Raw genomic sequence first — 16,028 nt, 5'->3', positions numbered from 1 at the left:
AGGCTGGATGTCCAGAGACCCGGGAGTGGGCAGGGTTGGTGTTTGCTGAGGCCTTTTTCCTCCCTGTGTCCTCACGTGGTCGTGCCCTGTGCGTGTCTGTGCCCTGACCTCCTCCTCTGTAGGGACACAAGTCACACTGGATCAGGCCCACCCTGTGACCCCACCCAGCCTTTATGGCCTCCTAAGAGGCCCCGGTCTCCCAGTACAGCTGCACGGGGATCAAGCTTCCACATGCAGGTTTAGGGCACTAGTGTGAATCCAGTCCCTGATGCCTGCTGTGTTCAAGGAAGCTCAGCTGCCCTCTCTCACACCAGCACACATCCTCACATGCTTGCACACTCACCGTGGGCACTGGTCACGAGGCATCTGACCCACCAGAGCTGCTGACGTTGGTCCGAGCTAGTTTTGGACACTTGGGCCAGTGACCATCTCTGGAGCCCTGGACTCGCCCAGCCCTCCCGCTGCCCCTGATGCCTGACCCAGTGTGCTGCCCTGGCTCACCCATGTGCTCTGGGCACCCTTTTGTGGAGCAGGGTGAGGATTGGCATCAGTGTGGGCCCCCCGCTCCTCTTTAGGGGTCTGCCCTGCAGGGAGAGGGGTGGCCCAGAAGGAGTGAGCCAGGTGGAGGGATCCCAAGACCACCCCAGTCTGGGCAGCTTGGCCAGGCTGGGCAGGGCAGGGGGACAGCCAGGATGCCTGACCGAAGGGGCTCCAGCTCCCCATGAGACGAGTGGGAGGGGTCCAGTGGGAGGGGTCACCGCAGACCAGCTGGGCTGGAGGACCTGGCCCGGTGGCCCTGGCAGGGGTCAGGGGGCTGCGGGTCCTCACTCAGGCCCCGGATCTGCACACTGCAGCTGCTGGCTGGGCCAAGCCTGAGGCCCACGGCTATTACTGCGGGGTTGGGGGCCTTGGCGCCCAGGGCAGAAGAGAAGCCCAGGGCCGGGAGACAGGCTGCCTTCCAGCGCTTCCTGGGGCCTCCTTCCTCCTGGTCCCCTCCTCCTGCCCTCCCCACCCCTCCCCCGCAGCCCTTATAGCCACATCCTGCAAGGAAAAACCCCAGACTCCTGAGCTGTGGGGCTGAGAGCGGCTGAGAATGCGCGTGGGAGCCCAGCCACCCAGGGCACCGGGCTCAGCCTTCCTGCTCCTGGGGCTCACGCTGGGCGCTGCGGCCCAGCTCAGCTGTGTTGGGGACACCTACCCCAGTGGCAGCAGGTGCTGTCAGGAGTGCCAGCCAGGTGAGTGGCCTGGACGTGGAGTGGGGGAGGGGCGCCTGCAGGGGCCCAGGATGAGGAGACGGGGTCAGGGGACACAGGGACCTACAGATGGGGTCACGTGGGGCAGGCACCGTGGGGCGGGTGGACTTAGGGTGAGTGGGCGGCCTGGAGCCACGCCTGGGGTGGTGGGCCAGCCAGAGGCGGTCGGGGGCTGCTGCGGGGAAGGCCAGGCCGTGGGGAGCTCTGAGCCCGGCCTCCCGCAGCAGGTTATGGGATGGAGAGCCGCTGCACCCACGCCCGGGACACCGTGTGCCGTCCGTGTGAGCCCGGCTTCTACAACGAGGCGGTCAACTACGAGGCCTGCAAGCCCTGCACACAGTGCAACCAGAGTGAGCGCCGCCAGGCGCCGGCCCCGCCGGTGCCCACGGCACACGGGGCCTCGGGGCAAACCCCAGACCACGCCGGGGCCTGCCCTCCCCTGCCCCAGGCGTCCCACAGTCAGCTGAGGTCACCCACGGGGCACCTCCCCCTCCCAGAGGGCCAGGGCCACGTGGCTGGGTGGGTGAGACCCAGAGTCGAGGACCACAGAGGGTCCTGAGGCTGGAGGGGGGGTGGGAGGGGTGGGCAGAGCTGCCGCGGGGTGACCCCTGGGGCCGTGTGGCCAAGAGGGACGTGGCATCCGGGATGGGAGAGGACCAGAGGCCAGCCGGCTGCGAGGGGGCTGCTGGCCTGGGGCAGACAGCTGCAGACCCTCAGCCTCGGTCCTCCAGCCTCTGCTCCGTGGCTCTGGCCTCCCCACTGACTGCGCCCACCCTACCCGACCCCCAGGAAGCGGGAGCGAGCCCAAGCAGAGATGCACACCCACGAGAGACACGGTCTGCGGCTGCAGGCCGGGCACCCAGCCCCAGGACGGCTACGGCTACAAGCGCGGAGTTGGTGAGGGGGGGCCCTGGAACCATGTGGAAGGAGCATGTCCCTCACACGCTGTCACCTCCCCTCAGCACCCCGACCCCAGGCTTGGCCGAACGCCCTCTTCCCCCAGCAGGTCAGGCCAAGACGGGGGCTGGGGGGCTCCCGGGTCGTGGCCAGTGGATGGCATGTAGGCAGAGAGGGGCTGCTGGAGGCCCTGGGGGCTGAGCGTCTGGGCCCCCCAGGGCCGGCAGATGGGCAGAGCCTGCTGACTCTGTTGCAGACTGTGCCCCGTGCCCACCAGGACACTTCTCCCTGGGCAACGACCAGGCCTGCAAGCCCTGGACTAAGTGAGTGTCCCCGGGGCTGCAGGGTTTGGGCGGCCTGGGGTCTGGGAGCCAGGGGTCAGGTCTGGTAGTAGGAAGCTGCTGGGTGGGAGCTCCGGGGCCCAGCACCCCGTGGCCCCTTCGCCCCCATGATAGGCACCCCCAGCGTTGGTCCCTGCCCCGCCCCCATGACCCCTGCTCGGCCCTGGCCCAGCCTCCTCCCACTGGCCTCTCTGCTGGGCTGGAGTGGGGAGGCCGTGAGACCCCAGCCCAGGCCCGGGAGGGTGTGAGACCCTCACTCATGCACAGCTGAGAGGTCCCCGTCCTTGTTGAGCTGACCTGGTGGGAGCGGGAGAAGAGCAGGCAGGGGTTTGGGAGAGAGGGGGGCGCAGGTGGGAACGGGTCAGGGGAGCGGGGTGGGAAGCAGGCTGAGCAAGGGGGGGAGGCCGGGGGAGGCCCAGGCTCCCGGGGGAGGGCAGGGTCCTTGGCCTCTCTCCTCGCCGCCTTTGGGCTGGACTCTGGTGCTGCCTGAGTGACCCGCTGCGGACCCCTGTCGCCCCTCACATCTCCCTGGTCCTGCCCCAGTTCTCGGCCCGTCCCACTGGTGGGGGACGAGCGGGGTCGGGGGCTCTGGCCTGATCAGCACCCTTGCCCCGCTCAGCTGCACCTCGTTAGGAAAGCGAACACTGCGGGCGGCCAGCAACAGCTCGGACGCCGTCTGTGAGGACAGGAGCCCCCGACTCACACCAGCCTGGGAGACCCAGGGCCCCGCAGCCCGGTCCACCCCCGCTCAGCCCACCACTACCTGGCCGAGGGCCTCACAGGGGCCCTCCACGCCCCATGCAGAGCCCCCCAAGGGTAAGGGGGCCTGGCCTCGCCCCAGCAGGGCCCTCCCCCAACCCAAGGGGGGTGGGGTGGGGGGTGAGGGTGGGTGGAGCTGCCCTCTGGCCTCGGTGTGGCCCTCCTGTGGTGGGTTCCTTCCCTGGTGGACCCCACGTCAGCGGACCCTGCCTCCCCGCAGGCCCTGAGCTGGCCGCTGTCCTGGGCCTGGGCCTGGGCCTGGGCCTGCTCGCCCCCGTGGCTGCCGCGCTGGCCCTGCTCCTGCACCACAGGGCCTGGAGGCTGACGCCCAACGCCCCCAAGCCCCCTGGTGAGTGCTCGTAGTGGGCCCCAGAGCACGCTGCCTGCGGGAGGCGTGGGACCCCTGCCCACCTCCTGCCTCCCACCTCCCACCCCTCACCCCTTCCTCCTCCCCAGGGGCAAACAGCTTCCGGACCCCCATCCAAGAGGAGCATGCCGATGCCAACTCCAGCCTGGCCAAGATCTGAGCAACATCCGCTGGCGTAGGAGCCAGCGCCCCTCCCCAGGCTGGGGCCCCAGAGGGGCAGTGGGGGCCCCCAGACGCAGGCCGCCCCACCCTGTCACCCCTGCACCCTGTCCCCCCGCCCTGTGCCGTTTTAGGTGCTCCTGGGCTGGCACCCTGGGCCCTGCTACGTATGCTGTGCATACTCTCCGCCCAGGGAGGGCCCCCAATAAACGACGTTGGCAAATGTGGGCCTCTGACTGGGCACCAGTGGTCTGAGGGCTGCACACCACGGGGGCTGGCTGTGGGGTAGGAGCGTGGCAGCCAAAATCAGTGCACTGGGGAGTCACGAGCCCTGCCTGTCAAGCGCGATGCTAACCCAGCCTGATGGACCCCAGGCACCCACTCTGGGGCTACCTGGAAGGGGCCGGCAGGGGCTGCTGGGCTGGGTGCTAATGGGGGTGGGAGGGAGCCCTGAGGAGGCCCTGGTCCCAAAGGGGGTTTTAGGACAACCCCTCAGGGTCTCTGGGGCCCCTCCCAGGAGAGGGCACAAGTGTCTGTTTCTTCTCAAACCCCACGCCCTGTTAGACCCGAGTGTGTGGTGACCCTGGGACCCCCACGGATGCCTGCAGGGCCCCCGAGTCCCCTGAGGCCAGCTCTGTGCCCACAGGGAAACTGGAGGCTTCTGACTGGGCTGACCCTTCGTCCACCCTGGGCGCGAACAAAATGTGCAGCTTTATGTGAAAAGGTTCCCAGGTGGGAAACCCAAGCGTCTGTGGGCACCAGGGTGGGCTGTACAAGGCCGAGTGGTCGGACAGGCCCGCTGGCTGGCACTGGGGGCAGTCCCTGCTCTGGCAGCTGCGCAGACTTGGGGCTGAGCCCGCCCCGAGGGCACAGGACTGAGCTGTGGGCTGTGACCCGCCAACCACCCCCCCCACAGCGCCCCTCCGTGCAGGCGAGGTGGACAGGTTAAACGGCTCATCTGAGCGCCGGGAGCCCCGGGCCAGCGAGGAAACGCTCCACAGCCCATAGTTTGCGCCCTCGGGGTTTGTGATAGATTTAAGAGCTACTACGAACGGAAATAAAAAACCACCGAGGTGCTGGGTTGGGGGTCGGGCGTGGGGTGGGGTGGGTGGTGGGAGCAGAGAAATGCGACAGCCCGAGGCCCCCCGCTGGTGGACCTGGCAAAGATGCACACCTCTGAGCTCCCAGCGTGCTCCCTCCCTTCACCCACCTGCGGGCCAGGACTGGGCATCATCCCACAGGCCAGCGCCCTCACAGCAGCCAAAGGTCCGCCCCAGACACCTGTGCTGCCCCCCGCCCCCCAGTTTCTCAGGCTGGCTTTCTCCGCAGAGCTGCCCTGGAGGCCCTCCCACCTCTCCTCAAACCTCTGACCCCTGGCTGGTCCCTCGGACCTCCTGGGGGCAAAGGGAAGACTGAACCATCCACGTGTTCTTGGAAAGATCTCGGGTTGCAGCGGCGAACACGATACGTCCTCTCTGCCCTGGAAACGGGCAGCAAATAGGCACCACTGGCCTGGGGCCTGTGGTCCCTGGGCAGTGTGCAGGCCGTGCAGAGAGGCTAAGGGACCTGATGGAGGGGCCTGGGGGAGGGGCCAGGTCCTCGGGGAATGGAAGGTCGAAGGTCGTGGGCTTCCTCCCCAAACTCCCCGGCTGCGCGAGCCCCCCACCTTGCCGCCAGCCTGGTGGCTCCACCTCTGAACAGCTGACAGGCGGGTGGGGGGGGTTGGTCACCTTCACTTTCCTTGGTTGCTGCCGCTCAGCACGCTCTCCACTCCCTGTCTCTGCTGACAACCACCCCTCCCGTGTGAAACCCCGCCAGGGCTCCCCCCACCCCCCGAGGGGCCCACAGGCACCCACCCCGGCCCCTCCCTGCTCCAGGGCCCCACCTGGCTCCCCATCCTCCCCCCACAGCCCCCCAGGTTAACCCCTGGACTCTGCTTGGGACCCTCTGCCCCGTGAACGCGCGTCACTTGTGTGAGCTGAGACAAATGATGAAAAATGTGACGAGCTGCTCAAAGAGTATAGGAAAATACGCGAGCAGATAGAAATCATCTCCCCCGCAGTGCCTGGTTACAGAAGCTCCGCAGTAACCCTGTGTCTGTGTGGGAGGGGCCTTCCGGAGCCTCAGGGGCAGGAGGCTTGACGCAGGCCCCCATCCCCGACGGCCTCTTGTTACACACAACCCTGCCTCTGGTTTCCTGCTGCTGCGGGTGGCAGTCCCCCTCGGGCAGACAGCTGCCCCCTGGTGCCTGATGGGCTGGCCCAGCTTCCAGAAGGGCCAACAGATATGACCTTGTCGGACAAGCGTCATTTGTAGGGGATTTATCATATTTTTTCAGGCGCTTACCAGAATTGGGGTGATGCCATCCTGGTACAGACCGGACTGCTCAGGCCTTTAACACGAGCAGAAGGTCCAGGACTGCCGAGTTCTCCACTCCTCACCTTTCCCTGGGGTCCAGGGATGGCTCAGACCCTCTTCCCCAACTAGGAGCTGAGCTGAGGTCTGGGGGGGTGGTCCTCAGACAGGGTGGCCTCACCTTACCCCCTAGCAGCCGGAGCTGTCCTGGAGACCCCTCCCTCTTCTGCAGGGCCCAGCTGCTTCTCTGAGGAGGGCCCTGCGCATCCTGGGACTTGAAAACAATAGTTGAGTCACAAAACTGCTCATCCCTGTCATTTCCCTCTGAAAAGGACAGCTGCCCCGTCAGGTGAGGCGGCCGCTGCAGGTCTCAAAGGGCCTCAAACCAAGTCTTCTGGGTCTGCCCAGGTCACCAGGTCACAGCCGGCAACACACCTCCAGCCCGTGGGCGCCACCAGAATCACATTCCGGGCACCCCACTGCCCACCCCTGCAGCGTTCCCAGAGGTCTCCACCCGCTGCCCCCGTACCAAGCCTCAACTGGAGGGCCAAGCAATCTGGGGAGGCTTCCTAGGGGAGCCCGGGCCCCCAAGCCCTTTGGTGCCAGGCGGGGAAACTGAGGCTCAGACAGACAAGAGACAGTCTCACGGTGAGTTGGAGGCTGAGTTCTCTGTGGCTCAAGAGCTCCGTCGGGGCCGTCCGTCCACATCCTCCAGGATGACTGGATTTGTGTGGGGAGATCTGGGTTGACATCTGCCCAGCAGAGTTGCAGCCTGGGCAGCCCCCTCCTCCCCGAGCGTCAGGGTCCAAGCAGTGCCCTGGTCTCTCCTTGCCAGCTCTTCCCAGCAGGCATCAGCGAGGCTGCTGCCCACAGGTGTGTGTGTGGCTATGGGGGGGCTTGCATGTCAAGAGCCTGGCCAGGCCCAGTTGGCCAATTTGGGGCGGGGTGGGGGGGGAGCTTGTTCTAATCTCCAGAAAGCGGGGGCAGGGGACTTGTCCTGATCCCTGGATGGGTTCTGAGGCTGCTCAGTGCTGGGATTCAAGGACTTCTGGTAGGTGTGGGGTCTGGGGTCTGGAGGCTTCACAGGACAAAGTGCCTCATCCCACCTGCTCTGGGTGTCAGGGAAGATCTTTAAAAGCCCGTGGGGTCCCCCTGAAGAAGCTGGAGGTGGGGAGGGGGCTCAGCCAGGAATGGTCCCTGCTGAGTTCACCCTTGTTGGGGGTGCACCCCACCCCCAATCACTCAGGGCACCGTCTGCCACCCCGCATCCGGTGCCCACACACACTCCAGTTCCAGTTCCAGGCCCGGCAGCCACAAGTTTTACATAGAAAACATTTCTGACCCCCTCCCCCCCACCCCCCCCACGATGTGGCTGCGGATACGTGCGGTGTTTCCCCCGGCAAGGCACACACACATCTGGGTCATATTTAGTTTCCGGATAAGAATGCCTGGGCCAAAGGCATGATCACTTAGGAATCCCCCAAGGCCACCCCCCACCACGTGGGTCTCCCGCATGCCCCCTCCTCCGTGGTCAGGGGCTCTGCAGGCTGTGATGGGACCTTCTCTTCTCCCTTGGGGTCCCTCTGGGCATGCCAGATCTTAGTTCCCTGACCAGGGATTGAACCCGGGCCCATGGCAGTGAAAGCGCCGAGTCCCAACCCCTGGACCACCAGGGAATTCCCATCCCTTGAATTTTTTTAAAAAAGAATTTATCTTTTATAGCAGTTTTAGGTTCAGGGCAACAGTGAGGGGAAGCCTGCCCCCCATAAATATCCCCGAAGAGTGTGCATTTGTTACACACGACGAACCTGCACTGACAGGTCATGTCACCCAGAGTCCCTAGTTGACACCAGGGTCCCTCCGTGCGGTGCGTCCCTGGATTTGGACAGACGTGTGATGACACGTGCCCGCCGCTGGAATCTCCAGAGCAGTCTCACTGCCCCAAACCGCTGCCCATGCCCTGGATTTTGAGTCGCAGAGTCTTGGGGGTCCCCCATGGGAACAATTCCTCGGGCCCCCTTGGGGAGTGGCCGAGGCGGGGCGGCCTGCGGGGCGGGGTCTGGGCGTGTCCGGGAGGGGCCGGCCTCCTAAAACCGCGGAGCCGCGCGCGCGGCCATGGGTGCCGCGGGTGCCATGGGGGCGAGGGTCGCGCGCGCGGCCCTGTGCGGCGTCGCGCTGCTCTGCGCGCTGGGCCTGGCCCAGCACCCCCCCGGGGGTCTGAGCTGCGGCCCCGGCCGCCATCTGTATGGGACGGGGACCAGCGCGCGCTGCTGCCGCTCGTGCACCCCAGGTAAGGCGAGCTGGGAGCCCCTGCGCGGAGGGCAGAGCGCGGCGCCCCGTCGCCCCGTGCTCAGGGCGAGTTTTCCGAGTCCAGAGCCCTGATCCCAGCGCAATCCGGGGAGGCGGAAGCGGCCCAGACCGGGCCAGTGGCCTGGGGGGTGGGGGGTGGGGGCAAGGGGTGTAGGAGCCGCAAGCCAGGTCTGGCATCCCAAGGTGGAGGAGGGCTGTCCCCGTGCCTTCCGAGTGGGAAGAGAGCCCTTGGTCATCACTCAGGCCACTTCCTGCCCAGTTTGGGGTTGCACCCCTCTTTCTCCCAGCTCCCTGCCTCAGACCTGCATCTATGGGTGAGGGGCAGGAGGAATGGGTGAGTTTGGGGACAGATATTGCAGGGAAAACGCCCAGAGTGTCCCCCTCCCAGGACCTGGGGAGTGGGAAGGGGGCTCTGAGAGGCCAGGTCTCAGTGTGGCGGAGCCATGGACGGCGGTCAGGGAGGGACGGGCGGGCTGCCTCAAGAGTCCTGGCAGCTGAGGGCAGTGCAGGACCCGGACAGGGGAGAGGGAGTAGGTCTCCCAGGCGACCCCCTTATCGGCAGGAACGGCTCAGGGTCACATGCCGAGTCATGGCCACCCTGGGTGGGAGCAGCTTGGGACAGTTGGGGGATGCAGCCAGGCCTGGTGGGTGGAGGAGCTGGGTGCCCAGGAGGGAGGGACACAGCTGGGCCGAGCCAGGGTCCTGGCTTCCAGGCAGGTGTGCTGCCCGCTGGGGCTGCCCCGCCACCCCCATTTCCCTGGAGGCCCAGGACGGGGGCGCCCTGGGGAGGGCGGCTCGGCCCAGCTGCTGAGAGGGCTGCTTGTCCCCTGCCCAGCTGAGGGGGTCTGTCCTGAGCTGGACTGCCAGTGTATCCAGCCTGAGTTCCACTGTGGAGACCCCCAGTGTAAGAGCTGCAAGTTCTACTCCTGTCCGCCTGGCCAGGGGGCGAGGCCTGTAGGTAAGTGGCAGGTGGGGGTGGCCCGGGCAGGCCAGGTGTGCAAGGAGGCTCGCAAGTGGGGGGTACGGACACGTCCTCCGGGCAGGCGGGCGCCAGCGCTGGGGGTCTTGCAGCGCCCTGGCGGGGTAGGGAGGCGCTCTCTGGCTTTAGCATCTCAGCCCACATTGGGGTCACAGTGCTTCCTGTTGGTGTGGCTCTGGGAGCCCTTCCTTCTCTCTCTTGACCTGAGCTTTTCCATCCAGAGACGATGCCCCTAAGCGCTGGTTGTGAGGAACAGTGCGGGTATCCAGAGGCTGTCTGGCCCTTAGGCCCTGGCTCTGACTACGCCCAGGTCCTGCACTCACCCTGACCCGATGTTGGGGGGGGCCTGGCTGAGCACATGTGGGCCGGGGGAGTGAGGGCGGAGGGGGGGCTGTGTGAGGTTGGCGGCGCCGGGCCTAGAGGCAACTGGGGTAGAGCCTCACCCCTCTCTCCGGGACCCTCCCCGGTCTCCCGCCCTACGGCCTCCGGAGCAAGCGAAGGCCCAGCCTGGCTCTTGCCTGGCCTCGGCTTCCACCTCTTCCTCCCACCACATACCCTCCAGCCTCTGCAGGCAGGTCCCTCCCCTCCCCCATATCCCCTCAGGGACCCTCCACTCAGCCCAGAGTCATGGCCTGCCCTGGAAAGGGGCACACGGAGGACCTGATTTATCCCAGGCCCCGGTCCTGTGGCCACCAGGGGCCCCTGTCAAACAGATGAGGTGGGGATCCCTGTGCTGTGGACCCGGACACCAGGTGGGTCTCACCTCGGCCACACCAGCCGCCCTCGCAGCCTGTGTCTGTCTGTCCGTCTGTCTCCAGGGAAGTTCAACTTCGGCTTTGAGTGCATCGACTGTGCCGCGGGGACCTTCTCTGGGGTCCGCGAGGGCCGCTGCAAACCTTGGGCAGAGTGAGTCCTGGTGGGGACTTCCGGTGGCCGGGTGGTCCAGGCGGGCTCGAGGGTGGGGCCTCTGCTGTCCCTTCTGGCGCAGTGACCCCCAGACGGCTCGGAGGGCAGCAGCCTTGCTGAGGGGCTGCTCAGGTGGCCGAGGGCTGACCGAGAGCTCTGTGTCCGTGCGTCCCAGCTGCTCCAAGCTTGGGTTTCCCACCGTGTTCCCCGGGAACAAGACGCACAATGCCGTGTGCAGCCCAGGGCTGTCGCCCATGGAGCCGCACGGCCTGCTGACCACCGTCCTCCTCGGCCTGGCCGCCTGCATCCTGGCCCTGACCGTGACCCAGCTCAGCCTGCACATCTGGCAGTTGAGGAGGCAGAGAGTGCGGCCCCCAGGTCAGTTGTGCCCTGGGGACGGGGAGGGGTGCCCCTGCCTGCCTGCTAACCGCAGCCCCTCTGCAGAGACACAGCTGCTCCTAGAGGTTCCGCCACCCCCGCCCGAGGACGCCTACAGCTGCCAGTTCCCTGAGGAGGAGTGGGGCGAGCCGCTGTCGGAGAACAAGGGCCGCCTGGAGAACCTGTGGGTGTGAGGCCCACAGGGCCCGTGCCAGACCCTCCCGGAGCTGGCCCAGGCTGGCCCGCAGGGGCAAGGGCTCAGGGCCCTGCCGTGGGGCCCCAGCTCTGGGCCCGGCCCTGCTCCCCTCAATGGTGGAAACAGGTGGGGGATGGTGACAGTGACCCGTGCCCCGGATCATGCCCCGGATCACGCAGAAGAGGCGGCAGCTGCGGCTGGACCCCGGGGGGACAGAGGTGCACCGTGGCTGTCTGTCTTGCCGGCCCCGCTGGGGTGGGGCCCATGGGTCCTTGGCTCCCAGGACAGGAGGCTGTGGGACCACAGGCCCTGGCTGCAGGCGGCACTCAATAAACGCTTGTCCGGTGGTCTGAGTGGTCGTGTGCTGGGAGTGGGGAGGGGACAGGCTCCGGGGTCTCCCCGGCCAGTGCTCACAGCCCCCTCCCAGCCTAGGTGGGAGAGGGGGTGGGGCAGAAGCTAGGGCCATTCCAGTCCTAGACACAAGCCCTCAGCCGAGACCATGGGGAGGCCTGCTGTGCTGCACACCTGCCCTCTGTGCCGCTGGGCTGCCCTGTCCAACCCTTGTCCTCCAGTGGCCTGCCTGGCACTTGTTAGGACACTGGGGTCCTTGGTGTGTGTCTGGTCTCTGGGCCACCGCTGCACCGGCTTCTGGTTCCGGGCTGGCTGCACATCCTGCTGGCCCCTGTGGGGCACAGGCCCTTGCGTCACTGGGGTCCCCAACCCGGGGCAAGGTCAGTTTCTATACCCAACACTTCCTGGCGGATGTGGACAGCCTCAGAATGGCCTGGTTCGTTTGGCATGGCTCCCGCCCTCTCTCCAAGCCCTCCTACTGGCCTCCATCACCTCACGGGACCCTCTCCCTCGGGGCACGGTCCTGGGGTCCTGCCCAGCAGAGGCTAGTAGTAGTTTTTCAGCCTCCTGACAGGGCTGACGCCTGGGGGGTCTGATAAGGACTCTGTGGCATCCAGGGCGTGGCAGGCGGGCCAGTGGAGGCTGGTCTCAGCAGCGGCACTCTCCAGGTGCCAGCACACCTGGCCACCTGTCTGTCTGTGGCCCCAGTGTTCCAGCACAGCACCTCCCCCACCTACCATGCCCTCCCCTCCCACCTGCACACTGCCCAGGAGAGCCCCTTGACCCCAACCCAGTCCCAGTGGGCAGGTGGGCCCAGCTCACAGCAGGCAGGTGGAGGAGAGAGGGCTCTGCGTCGCCCTCCATCCCCCACCGCGTGGGGCACTGCCCACTTCCACCCCTGGAAGGAGGCGGGAGGCTCTGGGACCACCCACAGGGGAAGGACCCCTCCCTCAGTCCCTTCTCCTGGCTCTGGGCAGCCCCTGGGGCCAAGTGAGCGACCTCAGGGGAGACAGCCAGGTGTTCCAGGACCTGCCTGCCACACCCCTTGGCCCCTCCGTCCCCAGGCCAGATCTCCTGTCCTGCCAACCCCTCCCCCCCACCTCTGGGTCCCTTGACTGCCCCACTCCCACGTATGGGAAAGGGGTCCCCAGCCCTGGCCCAGCCCCCTGCTGAGACTGTGAGTCAGGTGTCAGCGCGTTCTGCTGACGCAGCGCGGAAAGTCCTCGCGGGTGGCTTGCGTGGGACAAGCTCCCGGAACGTCATTGAGGGGGCAGCGGGGTGAGGCGAGCGGGCGGGGGATTCCTGCCCCGTGGGGGGCGGGGACGGTGGGACTCGCCCAGCCCAGTGGAGGGACTGGGAGAGTGAGGCCAGGCCCGTGGGGGGCCGGGAGGGGGTTCTGCCCAGGGAGCTCAGCGCTCCGGAAGGGCCCCGGGAAGCAACTGCCACCGGAGCCGCCACCTCCCTCCACGCTGGCCGCCTGTCAGCAGGCCTCTGCCCCGCCAGGCCTGCCCGGACCCTGGTCACCCCCGCTGCGTCTGCTCACTCCCCTCTCCTTGCTGGACTCACCTCCCTCCCCAGCTGGGATCCCACAGAGCAGGGAGGGGCTCGCTTAGGGGCCAAGGCTGGAGGCTCCGCTGGGGTACCCAGGCCTGGTGTGCACAGGCTGCCACCAGGCACTTTGGTAGGGGAGGCCTGAGCAGGTCCGGGCTGGGGGGAGGGAGACCCCCCCCAGGGCGGCAGGAGGCGCAGGGGACTCAAGGGTGCCCATGTGCGGGGTACGGAGGGTGCCAGTGAGTGGGGGATGGAGGGTGCTGGTGCTGTGAGGGGCTGCCCCCCCCACTCAGCCCAGCTTCCTGGAATGGGGGCAGATATGTGCCCACCTGGGTCACCAAGCCCAAGAGGGACCCCAAGATGAGACTCTGCCCACGCCAGCTCCAGACCCCTCGCTGTTCCCCACGGGAACCCCCCCCCCCAACCAGAGGGGCTCTCCAGCTGCTCCGGAAAACCACAACTCCTCCCCCTGGGGTCGGAATCCAGTGTCTGTTCAGCCTCCGATAAGGGCCTAGAAGCCATCCTCTGTTCCCAGAAGTGCTTCCGCCGCAGCCACACCGCCTCACCTGGCTGGAAAATGCCCCTGACCCTCCCTCTACTGAGATCTGGACTCAGCCATTGTGAGACACGGCCCCTCCCCAAGCGGACCGAGACACCCCTGGGGGACATAGGGAGGGAACCCACTCTCGCAGAACTGGATGCCAGCCCCTCCCAGCCCCAGTCCTAGGGCAGCTTCAGGGGACCTTCCAAGGGCAGGTGGTCCCTGGCTGCCCCCAGGTGCTGGGATGCGAACCCATAGATCAGATAGGTCCATGGTGCTAAGTCTGGCCATTCAAGGGCCCTGACCAGGACCTGGGGCCATCAGTCCTGCCCCCTCCCCCACCACGGTTTCAGCAGCAGGGCCACTCCTCCAGCAGCTGGGCTGAGCTCCCACCCCGCTGTGGTTTGCAGGGCCTTGGACCCCCCCCAACTTCCCACCAAGAAGTAGCCATGCCTAGGTGGAGAGGCAGACATCTTCGCAGGACGCTTTGGGGCTGAGGTGCTTTCCAGAGACAGTGATTCGGGCCATGGCTGTTCCAGACCCCTCTTTTTGGAGACACGTTCCAGGGAAGAGGGGTTTGAGGGGGGTCCTCTGAGTCCTCAGGGCTCCGTGGGCTCTTTGGCCAGGGCAGAACCCTGCCAGGCGCTGAGGGCCTCCAGTGGGGGCTGCAGGGATGGTGGGGGTCCCTGGGTGGTGCTGGGTCAAAGCAGGTAGACAAGGGGGAGGGGAGGCAGAGGCCCTCAGCTTTCACCTTGGATTACAAGCTCCAGCCGCAGTGCTGGGCAGCCCCGTCCCAGGCACTAGGAGCGCCCCCCCCACCTCCCCGCTGCTGACGCTGCTCCTCAAGCTGCTGCAGGGGGCCCAGCACATCGTTTGAATATTGGGGCGCACCTTGTACCTCCAGATGCCCAGGTGCCCCATAGCCGACAACACTCCAGACTCAGTTCCCTGCCCGCCTCTCCCTGGCCGCCCTCACAGTTCTGGCAAGGACACTTTGGAGCCCGACTGTGGGCTGCGTGGGGCTAGGAGAGGGTCCAGATGGGGGTGTGAGGGTGTGGCCATCACCCCTGGGGATGAATGAGTAGGAAGGAAACCTCATTTATTGAACTCCAGGCTCTCGGGGTACCAGGCGCCCAAGAGCATCAGACAGTCCAGGGCTTTGGGGGAGCCCGGGGACGGAGGCCCAGTCAGGACGTGCACTTCTTAGCCCATCACGGCCCCTGTGGCCCACTGCACCCACTCAGGGCCCAGGGATGACGGAGGCGGCGGGGACAGCTGCTCCCCGAGGATCGGGTCGCCTCCGTGGACACCGCCTTGACCAGCAGGGGAACAGTCCCGCCGAGGCTGGAGGAGAGCTGGAAGGTCCTGGGGCAACACTGCTGCTACCACGGGCCACATCGTGAGCCACAGGACAGCGTGGGCAGAGGCCCCGTGGGCAGGATGTGAGGAGGGGGTGGGAGATGCCTCAGAGATGAGACATGGGGTATAGAGGCCCCTCGGGCGAGTTAAGGGGGTGACCCCGGGGTGACACGGCTGTGTAGTGTCCTGGATGCAAGGAAAGTGGTCCTGACCCCGAAGACACAGGCGTGGGTTTTACAAAAACCTGGGTGTGCTCCACCCACCCAGGAGGCCACCTCTCCCTGATGGAGACTGGTCTTTGGGCACAGAGCTGGCCAGCAGGCTGCAGAGGACGCAGTGCCGAGCTTGACCCCTCATGGAGAGACCACCAGACAAACTGGGAGGGGGCTCAGTGTTCCCGGACCCCAGTCACCCAGTGACAAGTGTGCTCCTGGCCTGGGGACCCCACACTCCGGGCCACAGCAGCAGGACGACGAGGGGGTGCAGTGGTGGTGGGAGGGTGGGTGGGCTGTGAGTGACAGGGCAGGTGAGTCCTGGCCTGGGCCGCTCACTGGCTCTGTGGCCTGGGAGGACTGACTCTACCTCTCTGAGCCCCGCTTTCCATCTGGCTCTTCTCTCCCTGGCTCCCTGGCTGCACACCTCCAGTGGGCTGGCCAGAGGCTCGGCTGTCAGTGCCCGCCACCCTCTAGCGGTACTGTGGCCGTTGCATCCCTGGGAAAGGAGTCGGGGGGCAGCGGAGGAGGACAGGTCGTTGCCCCTCAGGTCCCACCAGCACGCCAATGCAGGGCACAGCAGGGGTCCCGGCGGCCCCTCCCACCTTGGTGGAGCCCGCTGAGGTACTGAGCGAGGGTGCGCAGGGCAGGAGGAGGGCATGTGACTTGGCGGTGGCCGTTTGGAGAGGTGAGGGCAGGGCACGTGAAAGGGAATGCGGGGGGATGGTGTGACAGCTGGGGTGGGCCTAGGGATGGGGCTGCCCAGACCCTGGGGTCTGGACTGGGGGTGGGGTGGGGAAAGCCAGGGTGGAGAGGGGATTATGGCTGCCCCAGGACGCTTGGTGGCAGGGGTGTGGACACGAGAGGCCCTGAATCTCCTAGTAGCCTCGAGGCTGGGCCCACAGGGCACACAGGGACCTGCTGGCTCGGCACTGCCCTCAGGGCGCTGTCCTGCCACGACCATACGCCCGTCACCCACAGCCTGGGTCCTCCCGGCCTCTGCAGGGCTCTGCCTGCTGTAGAGTCCGGCGCCGCAGGTGGAGGAGAGCTCAGGGCGCTGGTGCTCCGAAGGCCCAGAGAGGAGCTGAGCCTGGGCAGGGCGGGGACCGCAGCT

General features: G+C 66.7%; 2 protein-coding genes across 5 annotated transcripts; both read left to right on the top strand.

Annotated features, from left to right (window-relative positions):
- Positions 1 to 962: 962 nt before the first annotated feature.
- TNFRSF4 (TNF receptor superfamily member 4) lies at positions 963 to 3,943 on the top strand. Its single transcript, XM_082613855.1, has 7 exons — positions 963 to 1,235; positions 1,481 to 1,603; positions 2,043 to 2,150; positions 2,407 to 2,473; positions 3,111 to 3,307; positions 3,471 to 3,599; positions 3,707 to 3,943. Exons 1-7 carry the CDS (start codon positions 1,094 to 1,096, stop codon positions 3,775 to 3,777), a joined length of 837 nt encoding a protein of 278 aa, XP_082469981.1. The 5' UTR covers positions 963 to 1,093; the 3' UTR covers positions 3,778 to 3,943.
- Positions 3,944 to 8,264: 4,321 nt separating this feature from the next.
- TNFRSF18 (TNF receptor superfamily member 18) lies at positions 8,265 to 11,247 on the top strand (the record flags this gene model as incomplete). 4 transcript variants are annotated; one of them, XM_082612871.1, is made up of 5 exons in its annotated part: positions 8,265 to 8,421; positions 9,277 to 9,399; positions 10,239 to 10,326; positions 10,502 to 10,704; positions 10,771 to 11,247. In XM_082612871.1, the coding sequence occupies 5 exons, from the start codon at positions 8,265 to 8,267 to the stop codon at positions 10,896 to 10,898; spliced, it is 699 nt and encodes a 232-aa protein (XP_082468997.1). In that variant the 3' UTR covers positions 10,899 to 11,247. The 4 variants fall into 4 exon arrangements, with proteins under 4 accessions (XP_082468997.1, XP_082468996.1, XP_082468998.1 ...); XM_082612870.1 differs by having other exon boundaries at positions 10,502 to 11,247; XM_082612872.1 differs by lacking the exon at positions 9,277 to 9,399 and having other exon boundaries at positions 10,502 to 11,247.
- Between the last annotated feature and the right edge of the window lie 4,781 nt (positions 11,248 to 16,028).

The sequence above is a fragment of the Mesoplodon mirus genome (assembly GCF_964341445.2).
Source record: "Mesoplodon mirus genome assembly, chromosome: 3".
In the NCBI taxonomy this organism is placed as follows: Eukaryota; Metazoa; Chordata; class Mammalia; order Artiodactyla; family Ziphiidae; genus Mesoplodon; species Mesoplodon mirus.
Note: the sequence above shows the minus strand (reverse complement) of the source record. Positions and strands in the feature narration are given on the sequence as shown.